Source organism: Salvelinus namaycush, chromosome 30 (genome assembly GCF_016432855.1).
Source record: "Salvelinus namaycush isolate Seneca chromosome 30, SaNama_1.0, whole genome shotgun sequence".
NCBI lineage: Eukaryota > Metazoa > Chordata > Actinopteri > Salmoniformes > Salmonidae > Salvelinus > Salvelinus namaycush.
The window spans coordinates 19,963,437-19,981,692 of NC_052336.1; the positions used below are offsets into that span (position 1 = coordinate 19,963,437).

At 41.2% G+C, this 18,256-nt stretch overlaps 2 protein-coding genes across 6 annotated transcripts in view; one reads left to right on the plus strand and one right to left on the minus strand.

Moving 5' to 3' along the window:
- Positions 1-11,749, minus strand: part of LOC120024851 (CD276 antigen-like) — an 84,001-nt gene extending 72,252 nt beyond the window's left edge. For 2 of the 3 annotated variants that reach the window (XM_038969173.1, XM_038969171.1), the window contains exons 1-2: positions 11,505-11,749; positions 2,359-2,455 (exon numbers count right to left, since the gene is read on the minus strand). In XM_038969173.1, coding sequence (XP_038825101.1) covers positions 2,359-2,404 — 46 coding nt within the window. In that variant the 5' untranslated portion in view covers positions 2,405-2,455; positions 11,505-11,749. The remainder of the gene's footprint in view (positions 1-2,358; positions 2,456-11,504) is intronic. The other variant, XM_038969172.1, reaches the window with a different exon arrangement.
- An 881-nt stretch (positions 11,750-12,630) lies between these two features.
- LOC120025220 (ubiquitin-like protein 7) lies at positions 12,631-18,256 on the plus strand. Of its 3 annotated transcripts, none has more exons than XM_038969691.1 (11): positions 12,631-12,662; positions 13,166-13,346; positions 13,434-13,553; positions 13,682-13,764; positions 15,791-15,875; positions 15,975-16,032; positions 16,156-16,289; positions 16,531-16,580; positions 16,663-16,839; positions 16,949-17,071; positions 17,397-18,256. In XM_038969691.1, exons 2-11 carry the CDS (start codon positions 13,175-13,177, stop codon positions 17,535-17,537), a joined length of 1,143 nt encoding a protein of 380 aa, XP_038825619.1. In that variant the 5' UTR covers positions 12,631-12,662; positions 13,166-13,174; the 3' UTR covers positions 17,538-18,256. The 3 variants fall into 3 exon arrangements, with proteins under 3 accessions (XP_038825619.1, XP_038825617.1, XP_038825618.1); XM_038969689.1 differs by lacking the exon at positions 12,631-12,662 and adding an exon at positions 12,729-12,851; XM_038969690.1 differs by lacking the exon at positions 12,631-12,662 and adding an exon at positions 12,729-12,851 and having other exon boundaries at positions 16,952-17,071.

Consider the following 18,256-nt stretch of genomic DNA (forward strand, 5'->3'; position numbering starts at 1 on the left):
CATTTGCGACCAAGCTTTAACTTCCTGACTGATGTCTTGAGATGTTGCTTCAATATATCCACATCAATTCCCCTGCCTCATGATGCCATCTATTTTGTGAAGTGCACCAGTCCCTCCTGCAGCAAAGCACCCCCACAACATGATGCTGCTACCCCTGTGCTTCACGGTTGGGATGGTTTTCTTCGGTTTGCAAGCCTCCCACTTTTTCCTCCAAACATAACGATGGTCACTATGGCCAAACAGTTATATTTTTGTTTCATCAGACCAGAGGACATTTCTCCATAAAGTATGATCTTTGTCCCCATGTGCAGTTGCAAACCGTAGTCTGGCTTTTTTATGCGGTTTTGGAGCAGTGGCTTCTTCCTTGCTGAGCGGCCTTTCAGGTTATGTCGATATAGGACTCGTTTTACTGTGGATATAGATACTTTTGTACCTGTTTCCTCCAGCATCTTCACAAGGTCCTTTGCTGTTGTTCTGGGATTGATTTGCACTTTTCGCACCAAAGTATGTTCATCTCTAGGAGACAGAACGCGTCTCCTTCCTGAGCGGTATGACGGCTGTGTGGTCCCATGGTGTTTATACTTCCGTACTATTGTTTGTACAGATGAACGTGGTACCTTCAGGCATTTGGAAGTTGCTCCCAAGGATGAACCAGACTTTTTTCTGAGGTCTTGACTGATTTCTTTTGATTTTCCCATGATGTCAAGCAAAGAGGCACTGAGTTTGAAGGTAGGCCTTGAAATACATCCACAGATACACCTCCAATTGACTCAAATGATGTCAATTAGCCTATCAGAAGCTTCTGAAGCCATGACATCATTTTCTGGAATTTTCCAAGCTGTTTAAGGGCACAGTCAACTTAGTGTATGTAAACTTCTGACCCACTGGAATTGTGATACAGTGAATTATAAGTGAAATTATCTGTCTGTAAACAATTGCTGGAAAAATGACTTGTGTCATGCACAAAGTAGATGTCCTAACTGACTTGCCAAAACTATAGTTAGTTAACAAGAAATTTGTGGAGTGGTGTATGTAAACTTACGACTTCAACTGTATACTCAGTGTATATGGATACTGAAACAAAGAAACCTGTCACAACCACAGAGTCCCTCTGCAGAAGACCTGACAACAGCTGTGCTAAGCAACATTTTCTTATTTTACAATGTTACACACCAACAGTTTAGACGGGGACTCTACCTCTGTACTCTACTAGAGGTTGTCTTGGGAGAGTGCAGCGGCAATGTGGCAGCCTCAGAGTGTAATCCTGTGTGGAGATAGGGGTATTTAATGGTGCAGCACAGGAGTGACACTGATACGGTTATTTAATGGCGGAGTAGAGGAGAGACACTGTAGAAGACAAGTGGGATTAGCAAGGGCCTATAATCCTAATCAGAGACCTACTGGAGACAACAGGCCCAGAGGACCCCAGGTCTCACACGCACACATACAGACACACACACACCAGCACATACACACGTGCACACCCACTCACTATCTCCACATGACAATTTGTCTCTATCGACAGACTTCAAAGCACATGACTTAGAGTATGAATTAAAACATGCTGTACAGTGTTACCTAATACTGTAAATCCTTAATTCAACAGTAAACTCCAGTAAGTAAATAAAGGATAATCATATATTGTGTGAGGTAAAAACATTATTAACTACAACTTAAAGAGCTACACAGAATCAGTCCGAGACGCCTCCCTCCCTCCGTCCCAGCAGCCGCCAAAGCCAGTAATGAGCAGGCCAGAAAGCCATGAAGACTGGAACAGTACTAGGCCCTAATGAAGCCCTGCTCCTAGCTCTCTCACTCTCAGAGTCTCTGTCTGACTGCTGGCTCCAGCACACTGCCCTGAGCACTACAACAACCCTGCTGCCTAGTGCCCAGGCTACACCAACCACAACTCCCCCTTCTTACTGGAACATGAGAGGCTGACTCCCCCACCACACTCTCTGACTCACTGGAGAAAAACGACACTCTCTGCAAGTCTCTTCTCAGGCAGGACCTCACCCTACTAACTACCCCAGGGCCCCATTTTAGCTCTGGCTAGAGAAGTACAAACCCAACCAATTTTCCTGTCCAAATATAACTTTCTCCTCAGTCATAACTTTCTAAATGTTCCCATTCTGTAAAGTTTTCATTGTCTTTACTTTTTGCACTGTTAAGAATATTAGTTTGGAGAGTAAGCCTCATTTGAGCTGTGGTTCTGTCTTCCTTGTCATTTCTCTGAAGGGAATGACTAAAAACCCTGTTAAAGCGTATTGTTTAGATGGCGATGGAATTACACTTGGTGGTAGCTTTGATCTCTGGGTAATGGTGGGCCGTGGAGGGGGATAGGTGGACACCACCCACCGAGAGCTTGCACAGCAAGCAGCGTGGGCAGCAGGAGGGACAGCATGGTCTTCCTGGGGGTCTCGGTAGCGCGGGTCAGCCTCGGTCAGACACAGCACTGTGGAAACAAACACAGAGACATGATCCGATTCGCTCTGGCCCAATTAATTTAAATACAACATTTCAGACAAGAAATCATCCAAAGAAAGACAGGGGAGTGCAAACAGCTACTGCTCATGTGAACTAAATATAATGTCAACATTAAACCAGCGTGTTTGCTGTGGGAAATCCTGCAAGAGAGGGAGAAAGAGAGAGAGAGAGACTGAGAGAGAGAGATAGAAAGAGAAATAAGAGAGAGAGAGAGAGAGAGAGAGAGGGGGGAGAGTGAGAGAGAGAGAGTGTGAGAGAGAGAGAGAGAGAGAGAGAGAGAGAGAGAGAGAGAGAGAGAGAGAGAGAGAGAGAGAGAGAGAGAGAGAGAGAGAGAGAGAGAGAGAGAGAGAGAGAGAGAGAGAGAGAGAGAGAGAAAGGTGGAGAGAAAGAGAGAGAGAGAGCTAGATTATGACCTGTTGCCACAAGAAAGGTGCAACCAGTGAAGGACAAACACCATTGTAAATACAACCCATATTTATGTTTCTCTTCTGTACTTTAACTATTTGCACATAATCTGACATTTGAAATGTCTTTATTATTTTGGAACTTTTGTGAGTGTAATGTTTACTGTTAATTTGCATTGTTTATTTCACTTTTGTTTATTATCTACTTCACTTGCTTTGGCAATGTTAACACGTTTCCCATGCCAATAAAGCCCTTAAATTGAAATTGAATTACTAGAGAGGGAGTGATAGGCAGAGATATAGAGTGAGGGAAGAGAGTGAGCGAGAGAGAGGTAGAGAGAGAGAGGGAGAGAGAGTAGGGGGAAAAGAGCTAGAGGGCTGTACACAGTACAAGGCATTTCTTTCAGGCCATTAGAACTGAGTGAAGGGAACTTCCATTCTGACAGGAAACAGCCCAGTCAATCGCCTAGTGGCCTCAGGACGCCCACCCGTGGGAAAACTTTAGATGTAGTGAACTCTTTTGACTCCTACCACACAAAACTGTCTCCTGTCTGCCACCACTCTCTCGGTGGGAGACTGCAGAGACACTGTGTGTGTGTGTGTGTGTGTGTGTGTGTGTGTGTGTGTGTGTGTGTGTGTGTGTGTGTGTGTGTGTGTGTGTGTGTGTGTGTGTGTGTGTGTGTGTGTGTGTGTGTGTGTGTGTGTGTGTGTCAGGGTTTCCGTTAGCCGGTAATAGCCGGCTTTTGGCCTCTTTTTTTTTTTAAAGCCCGAAAAATAAAATTGGCACCGGCCAATTCTCCCGGAGAAAACAAAAAATCCCGTTGCGAAATAATGCTTTTTAGCCTATTCATTGATGTAAATACCAGTTGATGTAAATACATTTGACCGGTCATGCTTCTATGGGTTCATTTGCATAATTTTGTGGAATTAAATCGTTATGTATCTTATTTATCACACGCGCACAGCATACCTATACATGTATGAAAAAGGCCACGATTAAAAAGAGCTAGTAATTTTATTTCTCAACTGGTAATTGAAGCGCGATTCCCAATCGCCATTCAAATGCATAGGCAACGGAAGGCAGGCTTCGTCAGCGCGTCACACACCACTTTGCAATGAGTTGGAGGTAGTATGCATTTTGAAAACATATAGTTACTTAATTGTTTGAAACTTTAACGTTTTACTACTTATTATGAGGCCTGTTTTACCTTGCTTCAAAGTAGCCTAGGCAACTATTGTATAAAGACTTCGTTCCATATGCCATTGAAACCAGTAGCCTATTTCCCTCATGTTCTATTGGTTATCAACTTTCTTTCATCGTCCGGTAGCCAAGAACACATTCGCGGGTAGCCTACTGCCTTGTGCGTATTGCTGAGTTAATAATGTCAAGAAATGATGTATTTCTTTCTGGACAAACTGACCAATAGAATAGGTCAACTTTTCTACTATGGGGATAGTAGATTGACATATGCTCATAGGTAAGCGCATCCATAAGGCTGGGGGAAGCTTTCCCTAAGTAAATTTAATTCAATTGCCAAAATGATATATGCTAATTAGCCTACTCCTGTCTACATAAATAAATAAAATCATTCAAAATTGGTAACTAAAGCATGATTTCGCCACAGAAGATCATTAGCTTCCCCTAGCCGTAAATAAGTTGTAGATTACTTTTAAATCACATTGCCTACAGTCGGGAAGGAAAGGCATCACAGTTTGGAATGCAAATGGCTATTGCTGTAAAGAGAACACAATGAAAATACTCTAATTTGTCTTTTCATAATTTCTCTTTTCACTACTTAATAATTATGATAATTAAGGATCGGACCCTTTTTTTCAATTTTTGCCTAAAATGACATGACCCAAATCTAACTGCCTGTAGCTCAGGACCTGAAGCAAGGATATGCATATTCTTGATACCATTTGAAAGGAAACACTTTGAAGTTTGTGGAAATGTAAAATTATTGTTGGAGAATATAACACATTAGATCTAGTAAAAGATAATACAAACAAAAAAACACGTGCTGTCTTTTTTTATGTATCATCTTTGAAATGCAAGAGAAAGGCCATCATAATATTGCAGTTTAGGCGCAATTTACATTTTGTCCACTAGATAGCAGCAGTGTGTGTGCAAAGTTTCAGATTGATCCAATGAAGTGTTGCAATAGTCTGCCCAAATGTGCCGAATTGATACATGTTCAAGTACATAACTATAGAGAACATACAACAATTATATGGTAATACAAAATGTAAGTTTACACACTCCCAGGAATGTCATACATGATGGATCATTAGCTTATACACTAACTTTCACACATTTAGATGGCCAGATGGGCCAGAGACAGCAGGGGTTCAAACTGTAGAACCCAGTTCCTACATTTGAATATAAAACTTAATTTTATCAAACAAAACTATGCTACATTTTATCTCTGGGACCCTCAGGATGACAAATCAGAGCAAGATTACTGAATGTAGGTACATTATTTTCCTTTGAGGTGAATGTATCAAACCATTTGCCGTGATAAAAGTTTTTTGTTGTTGTGCAATACAATAGCATGGTATTTTTTCACTGTAATAGCTACTGCAAATTGGACAGTGCAGTTAGATTAACAATAATTTGAGCTCTCTACCCATATAAGACATGTCTATGTCCTGGGACATGTTCTTGTTACTTACAATGTCATGCTAATCACATTAGCGCATGTTGGTATAGGGACACCGATCCCGTAGTTAACATTTTGTTTTTGGACAGAAGAAGAAGAAGAAACGTATCTGATATAGCCTATAGCCCACGCCTCTACGCTATACGCGCTCAGCCATGAGTGACAGGCCTTTTTTGCAAACAGTGATTGAGTTATATTATTAGCCTAAATTATGACTATCCAATCTACTCATCACATTCCGAACAGTAAGCTATCTTACATAAGTTTGCATGGAATGCTTTATTATAAAGGGGAATTTTTATGGTGAAAATTTGCTTCCCCAAACATGAAACTCATGCGCCGTCTATGCATAGGCTTGTGATTTGGCGGATCGTTGTTGGCTGAGGAAAAGTACATGTGGATAGTAATTCTAACATCTTCAAAGTGTGCGATATAAGGACACACGTCATTGCATCCTCGACTTGTAAGTTCTGTTAAGATAAAATTTCGTAATCTAAATGTGATTTCTGTCATTCTGAGCACCGTGGGTGGACGCCCTAATCAGGTTACGCACCCAATGCATATGGGTCAGGTAAATGTCTCAAATGTCCAGTAAATTAAAATGCTGCAGGTCAAATGTTCGGCGCCACGTTTTCATAATGGAAACCCTGGATTGTGTGTGTGTGTGTGTGTGTGTGTGTGTGTGTACACTACCCATGACCCACATAAAATTGGGTAAGTAAAATGAGAATAAACACTATAAAATGACAGCAGGGGCACAACAATCATGTGAATATAAACGTTTTGGGGATACTATACATAGACAGGAGGGGTAGACACTGTCCAACTAGTGAAATGCTCCTATATAACCCCTGAAAGTACATGCAATATTAAAATAAAATACTAAAACTATCCAGTATAATATAATAGCACAGACCTAAAAGACTGGATGATACTGATTATGATTAAAATAATACTGTCTACAAGAATACTGTCTACAATGTAATTATGTGTATAGTTATTCTATTGCATATTGTGCCAGGAAAACAGAGATCTGTTTCCGCACTGTTACTGTACTCCTCATTTCCCTTTGGCATACAGTATATCCTGTACTGTATTCTCCCTCAACACTCATGTCCTCTCCTGTCCACTATTCTCACTCCCTCCCTTCCTGAATCCTAACACAGCTAGCATACCCTACTGACGACCCCCAGAGAGAGAGAGGCTGTGAGGGGAGGATAAGGACTATAATGGGTAATGCCAACTGGGGTCAACATGACGGCATGGTATCAGGTGGCTTGTGGGTAGGCTAGGCAGGCTACAACATAAGCAGACAGCACAAAAGGGAGTGGTACACTAAGAGGTATGGTTAACGCAGTCTTCAGCTATGGTGACCAGATTGGTCTGTTCACAGAAATGAAAAGTAGAAGCCTCTGACACTCACTTCGGTTTGTACTGCTATTAACAACGTTACTGAGATAGAACAAAACAAATCCCCACCAAATACTCAATCATAACCAACGTAAACATAGCCTACTTCTTACAGTTAGAGAGCTAAATGTGTTTGTAATAAATTAATTACAAACAGTTTCCAACTATCCAGGTTTGTACATTGCCAAATGAGTCACATCAACACTGCAATGGTCATCAGCTTCCTTCCTTGGCTTAGATGAAAACCTATGATGAAAGACTTTCCATGAAGTGTCCAGATGAGCTCAGCAGAAAGAAAGGATGTGGGTAGAAAGGTAACTTCCACACAAAGCTACTTCCATAATAGGACTGTTCCCTGGACCCTGGCTGTCCGTCAGTCTATCTGTCTGTCTCCCTCTGGTCTGGACAGCTGTCCAGCAGGCAGCAGCAGCCAGCCTGCCCATAATTAATTTAGCACGCTAGGACTAGGGACTAGGGAGCTCGCGATCTAGAAATATTTGTCCTGCTCACTGGCTTCAAGTTATTCATGGCAAGGCTGATGCATTGTATGTGTCATAACATACCCGCATGGCATTCATAGAAAACATTACAACATAGACAGATGACATACCTAAGAGTTCTTCATAGTCACAAGTCAGATTTCCTGACACATTGTTAAGTTCCTGTTTAATTCAGTTTCACATAGCTCAGCCAATATGAACTCAGATATTCTTGAGTATGACTGGTACGCAGTGCGAAAGCCACTGTCTGTCGAGGCTGTCTCTGTCCCTTGTGGACAGACAGGACAGCAGGAAGCATTCCCATTTTTTGTATTGAATTACTCAACGTTATTTCCCTTCCCCCTGTCTACTTTCTCCACCAGGACTGGTAAATCCCCTTTTTCCTCTCTCCCTGCGCTACCCAGCTTATTTTGTCCAGCTTAATGTCAGAGGTCAGATCAAACTCATTTGACCACACCTGCAGCCTTAGACAGGCATAAGGCAGGAATTACTTCAGTACACTAACGAGTACAATGATCTGTACTCTGTCTTCACTCAGCAGATCCATTTACATTTGTTGTGGATTTATAGGTTGTGGTATCACATACACAAATGGTATTACCTAAACGTAAGGTGTTTGCTGGAAAAGTCTGATATTGCTAATGCTTTTCCCTCCATTTTAAGTATGAAGTATTTCTCTTGTCTTTCCCCAAAGCCGGTTATAATTTCCTCTCTAGCCAGCTTAGTATCAAAGGCTATTGTATCCCTCCAGGATGCTGTACCTGCCAAGAAAGCCCAGCTGCTCTGCTCTGACAGTCATATGATAGGCATCATCAGACCAGTGGTTCTGAAGCCCAGTCCTCCAATGCAGTATGGAGCTCAGAATAATAACATAACATAAACAGCAGCTGACACCATGAAACTAACTCTACCCTCAAGGAGAAATAAAAAGCAAAGCCTTATATAAAAGTTGAGACATTGAGATATGGGTAAAGAAATTATAATTGCATTGTAACCCTCTGTAAAACAACAATGACATTACATCGGCTTATTGAATTCACTTTTATTTGATAAAACCGAGTCTAAGTGGGAGAAAAGTGACAAAGTAAAAGTACAAATTGTTGCTGCAGGGAAATGAATGATAGGGTAGGTACTGTATGTCATTGTTTGGGAGTCACCGAAAGTCGTAGACAACCAGGCAGATTGTGTCATTCTTGGTGGTGGTTACCTGTCATATTCTAGAACAGGGGTTCCCAAAGCTTTTCACTCAGGGAGGCCTCCCTTCCAGCATTGGGGAACGCCGCTAGTTGTTCTAGACATTTCTAACAAGTTATAAATAGCTCTCTAAGGTCTGCAATGACTGACATGATAAGGAGTAAGTTGAAAGGAGTAAGTTGCTGATTGAGGAGTAAGTTGAAAGCCGGACTAAGTTCATTAAACGCCCCACAGTTTAAGAACCTCTGTTCTAGAAGACCTTATCATACTTTATAATCACCCAGGTTGTTTGCTCTATGTTGCCCTGGGCCTGAACATTCCCCCCTCCCATCTCTGTGATGGGGTAATGCTGCTGTGTGTTCCAAGTTCCAATCACAGCGGTTTCAACAAATAGGAGACCACCCACTGGGCACAGATGTCAATTCAACGTCTATTCCACGTTGGTTCAACACAATTTCATTGAAATGACGTGGAAACAAAGTTGATTCAACCTGTGTCTTCCCAGTGGGCAGTCTATTGTCTAAAAACAAGACAATCATGTTATTATCAAGCTTTACAGACTATAATTAAGTTTAGAGCAGTGGAGGCTCCTCAGAGGAGGAAGGGGAGGTCCATCCTACTCAGTGAATTTCAGATAAATAAAAATAGTGAAACATTTAAAAAATATATATTTTTAGATAAAACTATAGTAAATATATTCAAGTTACCAAATAACTCATTAAAACACACTGTTTTGCAATGAAGGTCTACAATAGCCTCAACAGCACTCCCAGGGGTAGCGCCATGGTGTAGCCGAAGGACAGCTATTTTCGTTCTACTCTGGGTACATTGACTTCATTACAAAACCTAGGAGGCTTAAGGTTCTCAACACCTTCCATAGACTTACACTGTAATTATGGCAACTTGTGGAGGATGCCCTCCAACCTATCAGAGCTCTTGCAGCATAAACTGACATGTTGTCTACTCAATCAAAGGATCAGAGAATAAATCTATTACTGAAAGCATAAGCTACCGCTAGCTAGCACTGCAGTGCAAAAAATGTGGTGAGTAGTTGACTCAAAGAGAGAGATAAAGACAATAGTTGAACAGTTTTGAACAAATTAATTTCTTCAAAAATTAAGGAGAAGCATCAGAGAGAAAGTGAGAGACGGAAGCAAGCAGAACGAAATGGGGATAAACCTACCTGAATTTGTCCAATAAAACTTGTTTGCAACTGTTTGGACTAATGGTTACACCATAGATCAACTAGATGCAGGCAAGATTGTGCAAGGCGGTATTGAAAGTGTCACTGTCACCTTGATTACTCTAATTTGTCTCTCGACCTGTGCACCTACGTTATAAACTTTCATTCATAGGCTAGGTTGTAGCAACCTCACAATGGGTATAGGGAAATGTGAATATAACCTCTCTTGGGTAGGGGGCAGTATTTTGACATCCGGATGAAAAGCCTGCCCAAAGTAAACTGCCTGTTACTGGGATACCCTTATTATTAGGAACCTGGTTGCAGTTCCTATGGCTTCCACTAGATGTCAACAATCTTTAGAAATTGTTTCATGTTTTTCTTTTGAGAAATTAAGAAGTAGTCCTATTCATTGTAAGTGTCACTCCAGGTGGACTCTACTGTTTTGTTGTGCGTGAACAGGAGCGCACTCCACGTTGTTTTTATCTGGTATTAGAAACAGTTCATTCCGTCTTAAATTTTATCGATTATTTACGTTTTAGGGTACCTGAGGTTGGATTAGGAACGTTGTTTGAAATGTTTGGACCAAGTTTACAGGTAAGATACTTTGATACTTTTAGATACTTTGTAGGCATGTTGGGCGAGTTGAAACCGGTGTATTTCAGAATCAAACGCGCCAAATAAATGGACATTTTTGGGACATAAAGAAGGACATTATCGAACAAAAGGACCATTTGTGCTGTTTCTGGGACATTTTGGAGTGCCGACAGAAGAAGATCTTCAAAGGTAAGGCATTAATTATATCGCTATTTCTGACTTTTGTGTCGCACCTGCCTGGTTGAAAAATGATTTTCATGTGTTTGTATGTGGGACGCTGTCCTCAGATAATCACATGGTGTGCTTTCGCCGTAAAGCCTTTTTGAAATCTGACACAGCGGCTGGATTAACAAGAAGTTAAGCTTTATTTTGATGTATAACACATATATTTTCAAGAATGTTAAATATTTGAATTTAGTATTTTTGAATTTCGCGCTCTGTAATTTCACCGGATGTTGGCCAGGTGGGACGCTACCGTCCTGCCCATAAGAAGATAATGTAGTAGCCTAAACTTATCGATGTTACATTGAGCTGATTGAATGGAAGATTAATGACAGTCATCCAGTATTCTGTAATAGAAATAAGGCCATACTCATAAAAAAAGAATTGTCCTCCCTAATCTTAAACAGCAGCGACCGCCACTGGTTTGGAGTACTTATGGACAGCTATAAGTTGACTGAATGGTTGTTCCAATTTATTGTGGGGGGGGGGGGGGGGTGTCTAGCTAAGTTCTTTGGTAAAATGTGATAAACAAAAACCGCCATTGGGACATTAACTTACTGAGACTTACATCGAAGTTACTTAACAGTGTATTTATTGTTAATGAGTTTCTTAAACGAGTCTATTGTCTTTTGTTCGAATAAGATGCAGTAGTAGCCGTATATCCAATCATGCGGCGTTTCTGCTTCATTCACTCCAGCTGTTGCTAACATCTGCAAGCACAACGAAATGTTCGTGTCTCATTCTCAAAATCAACAGAAAATCGAAACGACGCGTTATTACATGGTTACTATACCACGTTTCATGTAATTTTCTTTGACTAATGTAAATAAAAAAATTGGTAAAAACTTACCATGTTTGGGGAACGCAACTTATGAATCACCAACCATCCAGCGTCAGTGATTTGTTACACAAAATCACATATGATCTTATTCTGTTTAGTTTTGTATACCCTCTTTTGGATTTTCTGACAAAATAAGCGCTAATAGTGTTCCCTTGAACCCTTTTGACTTGAGAAAGTAATAGTTCGGCTACAGGAATTGAAAAACCTTACATTCAGGAGGATTCATTCGATTCTAAGAAACCACTCCCATACGGTGCTTTGTCCAGTATGATGTCACGCGTACGAGAAAAGTGTTTGACCCCCGACCCCCGGGTAATGTTAACCCTTTATTTTTTATTTTATGATTGAATCTTTCTTTAACCCTTTATGTTGAAGGCAAGCATACGGTATATTAAACAAATGTGGTGCTCGTCAATTTACATATTCTATCATGTTTTGTACATTTCAAAATCTTCATACACAACTTTATAATTTTGAATATACTAAGACTAATAATAATACGTGTAATACGTTGATTACGCATTTTTGTCTGATGAAGGGTCATATGCTTTGATGAAAATAACAAACTGAATAGGCAGTGGTGTTGTGTGAACTAGATGCCATTGTTAAACTGGACGTTTGCAATAAATGTCATTAAAACAAAGAGAGTTGGTTTTACACTTACACTGCTAACCATGTGTATGTGACCAATACAATTTGATTTGATTTTGATTTGATGGGCTCTGCTGAACTCAGCTGTGTGAGAAATAATCCTGTATCCAAATAATGAACTCTTCTGCACCTAAATGAATAACACAATCTTGCATCTGAATCCTGTCTGACTCCTGATGCTTCGCACCCCCCTGACAAGACCTTGGGGTCCAATACCTTACAAATTGTTATTTTCGTTTTCAATATCACATTTAATTGTTAGTTCCTAACAACAAGGACATTTTTTATTTCAAATTATGTTTTGATAAAAGTCAAAAGTTTTTTATACGTCCAGTTTTTTTTTTTTTTTATCATGGGGGCAAAATGACTCCAGCTGGTAATAATCATATAAAATATGTTGGTAGTTTGAGGGTTAAAATAATTTGATAATGACACAGAAAAGTTGGAAAGTAGGCTGCGGCCCAATAACTGACCAAATGTGCAACAAGGGGTGTCGAGTATCTTGCTGTAGAAAAGGTATAGTAATTTGGTTAGAATTGCTACATCTACGTTGCAGTTGTTACATTTTGCTTCAGCAAGGACCGTGATAGCAAATAAATGATACATTATTACCAGCACGTATATTCCATTACTTCCGCCTTGGTCAACGTGATTGTGGACCACGTGACTAAACACGGACTAAACATCGTTTCAAAAAAGCAAGTCGTGAGTCTGCAGTACAATTTTGCATTGAGTTTCATGTGTCATTGGTGGACTTAATACGTTTTAGTTGCTGCCATACAAACGTTATTTTTGAAAACGTCCTCTTAACGGTCTTTACTTGCTAAAAATGTTAATGCCTAATGTTAGTGGCATTATAGCTAGCCTGCTAGCTTAGTGGCTAATAGCTAACGGTAACGTTAGCTGTGCATATCAGAAGATTAGACATCTAACGTTACTTTTCCAAACTTTAGATAGTTTTAGATTCGTGAATGTGGTGCTGTTACCAATGTAGATTGTCGTAACTTGTTCCTGTCTAGCAACAGCTCATGATGTCGGAGTGGCACCTGTCATTGAAGCTGGTGGATCAGCCCAAATCCACCTTCCACTTCCCTGAGACGATGCCTGGAGACGTGTCTCCCGGCGGGTACAGAGTCTCTACTCTGAAACAGCTCGTTGCAGCACAGCTCCCGGATTCCCTACCGGATCCCGAACTCATAGGTTTGCATAACATAAGTGAACAACTCACATGTTAGCTAACTTATTTACGATTTGTGTCTAAAGTGTTTTATTTATTTAATATGTCAGAGCTGGTACACTGTGGTCGCAAGTTGAAGGATGACCTGACTTTAGACTCCTGTGGGATCCAGCCTGGATCCACCCTGCACATCCTCAAAAGGACCTGGCCTGAACCAGACATCAATCCAGGTGGGTTTTGGAAGACTAACTCTAACCCTCTTAGAAGTGCCATGTCACTAGACATTTCCATTTATAAGGTTACTTCTACAAAGAACCATAGTAATGTATCTCTCCTGTCTTTCTTTCTTTGTCTGTAGAGCCAGTGAACAGGACGACTGCAGCCAGGGAGTTCCGTGTGCTGCAGGCAGCCCTCCACTCCAACTCCACCTACAGAGACTCGGTAATAACATTGTTATAGTGTTGAGAATGAAAATGTAGAAGGATGTCTTTATCAGAAATCCTATTATATCAGTTACAGTGGGGTCCAAAATTATTGACAACCTTTATAAAGATTAGCAATAATGAATGTATAAAATACACTGAACAAAAATATAAACACAACATGTAAAGTGTTGGTCCCGTGTGTCATGAGCTGAAATATTTGAGCCCAGAAATGTTCCATACGCACAAAAAGCTTATTCCTCTCAAATTTTGTGCACACATTTGTTTACATCCCTGTTAGTGAGCATTTCTCCTTTGCCAATATAATCCGTCCTCCTGACAGGTGTGGCATATCAAGAAGCTGATTAAACAGCATGACCATAACACAGGTGCACCTTGTGCGGTGGACAATAAAAGCCCACTCTAAAATGTGCAGTTTTATCACACAACACAATCCCACAGATGTCTCAAGTTTTGAGGGAGCATGCAATTGGCATACTGACTGCAGGTATGTCCACCAGAACTGTTGCTATAGAATTTAATGTTGATTTCTCTACCATCAACCGCCTCAATGTCTTTTTAGAGAATTTGGCAGTATGTCCAACTGGCCTCACAACTGCAGACATGTGTATGGCGTTATGTGGGCAGGCAGTTTGTCAACATTGTGAACAGAGTGCCCCATGGTGGCGTTGGGTTATGCTATGGGTAGGCATTCGCTACGGACAACAAACACAATTGCATTTTATCGATGGCAATTTGAATGCACAGAGATACCGTGATGAGATCCTGAGGCCCATTGTCGTGCCAATAATCCGCCACCATCACGTCATGTTTCAGCATGATAATGCACGGCCCCATGTCGGAAGGATCTGTACAAAATTCCTGAAAGCTGAAAATGTCCCAGTTCTTCCATGGCCTGCATACTCACCAGACATGTCACTCATCGAGCATGTTTGGGATACTCTCGATCGACGTGTACGACAGCATGTTCCAGTTCCCGCCAATATCCAGCAACTTCGCACAGCCATTGAAGAGGAGTGGGACAACATTCCACAGGCCTGATCAACTCTGTGTCACGCTGTATGAGGCAAATGGTGGTCACACCAGATACTGACTGGTTTTCTGAGCCAAGCCCCTACCTTTTTTTAAGGTATCTGAGACCGACATAAACATATCTGTATTCCCAGTCATATGAAATCCATAGATTAGAGCCTAATGCATTTATTTCAATTATCTGATTTCCTTATATGAACTGTAACTCAGTAAAATCTTTGAAATTGTTGGGTTTATATTTTTGTTCAGTATAAATAATTCAAATCCTGAGCTATATTTTATGCTCAAAAGAATGGGAAAGTTATATTATTTTATTCTAATACAATTGGTCAAAGAAAGATACTTTGTTTAATTAGTAGTACTTTTTTTCTCAAAAAGGTAGTGGCGGGAAAAAAATGACACCCCTAAAAATGATTATAAATGAAGTAGTCAAAGGTGTAGTATTTGGTCCCATATTCTTAGCTCACAATGACTATATCAAGCTTGTGACTATACAAATGTGTTGGATGCATTTGCAGTTTGTTTTGGTTGTGTTTCAGATTATTTTGTGCCCAATTGAAATGAATGGTAAATGTATTGTGTCATCGTGGAGTCATTTTTTAGTTGTAAATAAGAATAGAATATGTTTCTAAACACTTGTACATTAATGTGAGTTATACCAGGATTACGGATAATCCTGAATGAATTGTGAATAATTATGACAAAGTTACATAGGGTCAAAGATCCTACCTCCAAAACATGCTAACCTCTCACCATTACCAATAACAGGGGAGGTTAGCATGTCTTGGGGGTAAGATCTTTGACTCTGTAAATCTCACTCATCATTATTCATGACTGTTACTTGTTAAATAAAAATATATTTATCTGGGCAATTAGTATAAAAAATAGAATTTCACAATTTTTATTTAGCATACACTAGCTCAGTATTTTAATTATTTATTTTATACAGTCATTTCGAACCCCACTGTATATAACTTAATTTGCTTCCCCAGGTGTTTAAGATGCTGACTAATAAGGAGTCTCTAGATCAGATCATTGTGGCCACGCCAGGGCTGAGATCTGACCCGGTAGCGCTAGGCAAGTACTGATAAGCCCTGCCCGTTATGACATAACCTCCTTGGTGACATGGTTAGGATGATGTTATGTCTTACAATGCTATTCTTCTGAATCTTGCAGGAGTGCTCCAAGACAAAGATCTATTCGTGCAATTCACAGACCCTAACATGCTGGATGTGTAAGTGTTTTTGTTCCACATACTGTAGAATGACCTTGTCATGCCATGTTGTGAATGAGTAACTATACTGTGGATTTGTGACATTAGGGATAATACAAAAGTATTAAACGTTTTGCCTTGTAGGTTGATCAGTTCTCACCCAGCCCTGGTCAATGCCATCATCCTGGTCCTCCACTCAGTGGCTGGCAGCATACCTGCTCAGTCCAGCGCCGGATCCTCCCGCAACATCTCCTCCAACTCCTACAGTGACATGCCAGGTGAGCATCACACTGGTGGACACTACAGGGTCGTGTTCAATTTTTCAATAGAAAAATGGTTTGCAACGGAAAACAAAATCTCTGTTCTTATTGGACAAGATTCAAGTAGCACCTCCCTGTTTCATTCTTTTTAAAAACGTTTAGTCCCTACTGAACACGACCCAGTGATGGCCACATCGGTCTGTCACTCACCACCACTAAGACTGGAACATGTATGACGTTTGCATTGTCTTGTCTGCAGGAGGGTTTATGTTTGAGGGCATGTCTGATGACGATGAAGATTTCCAATCGGTGAGTCAATCTAGCTGGATTGAGATTTAAAATGTAAATATAGATGGAGTATAGCTAACACCATTGCTATTTGTGTAACTAGGGCAATCAGGCAGGACCATCCAACCGAACCGGGGGCCCAGCAGGAATGCGGCCTATGTCCCTTGGCCATAGTGGAGCTACAGGCCCTCGACCCATAACACAGAGTGAGCTGGCCACTGCCCTGGCCCTGGCCAGTACTCCTGAGAGCAGTGCTGTTACTCCCACTGCAGGGGCTCAGGTAAAGAATGGCCCATCATCCTCCCTCAACACACAAACACACTCCTCTACCAGTGACACAGAGCAGACACTTGCCCTTCTAACTGTGTGCCCTTTGTTCTGTGTTGCAGCAGGACACCTCATCTGGAGTGCCTCCCACGCCAGCAGGGACTCCTGTCAGCAATGACCTTTTCAGCCAGGCACTGCAGCAGGCTCTGCAGGCCTCCAGCATGTCCAGCATGTCCTCTCTGCAGGTCAGTCTCTTCTCCTTTCCTCATCTCCTCTCTACTCTCTCATTCTCTCATTTCCCTCTCCTCCTTTCCTCTCACTCTCTCCTCTCACTGTGCTACATGAGCCGTGAGGACAGACCAGATCCACAGGTCTCGACCTTTAAAGGACAACACTGTGGATAGAAGCTGTGCTCTTAATCATACTGCCTGGAGCAATGGCACTCGCTGCGCTTCTATTTGGTCTCTCTCTAGCTGGAGTAATGACGGCCTAAGCTTCAATGTTTCTGACTGTGTGTTTTGGTCTGTTTGCCAGTAGTTTTAAGGCTAGCTTTGTTCTACTGTCTTATAGGGGCGTTGGCAGTCCCAGCTGCAGCAGCTGAGAGACATGGGGATCCAGGATGAGGAGCTGATGTTACGGGCGCTGCAGGCTACAGACGGGGACATCCAGTCAGCACTGGAGCTCATCTTCGCTGGAGGGCCAGGACTCTGAGCCAAGCCAGGGCCCTGAGAGAGGAGAGTGCAGGGGGAAACGTCTCTACACAGACCCAAGCTGATGGCTCTGGTCATTCTGCCATTGGGCTGTGATATGGACACTTACATGGACACAATGTTTCAGACATGAAGACCTCATTACTACTCCTCTACCCTTTCATACACAGCCTAAATGGAACAACCTTTAAATGAGTAGGTCAGATTCAGGGGTAGATAAGGTACATGTTTATCTTTATTACAAGTCAAAAACAAAAAGAAGAAATGTTTTGCCAGCCATTTAAAGGAGGTTTGGTGCTAGCCCCTGAAGGCTTGAAACTCATCGCTGTGTTAATATATACATAATCAAAGAGGGCTGTGTTCTACCAGAAATCTTCATTTTGTTTCAGACACTAGCATTGACTCAGATCTGCTATAAAATATGCATTGGAAGAAAGCAGTGTTGAGATTACCCCTTGAGTCTAATTGTGATTCATACAGTTGTACACTAGGTGGCAATGTATAACCACTTACCATAGTTCCTTTGCGATTCCATTCAATAGAGAAATCAGGAGTAGAAATTTGACAAATATGGCTAGCTAATGTTTGAACTGATTCTCAAACTGGTTCAGTTGGGCTGCCAGATCAATAAACACATACATAATGTAATAGTTGTTTGAGAGTAAATGTAAATACCAGTATTAGCCTATTTTTGTGGTTTGATAAAAATATACGCTCATC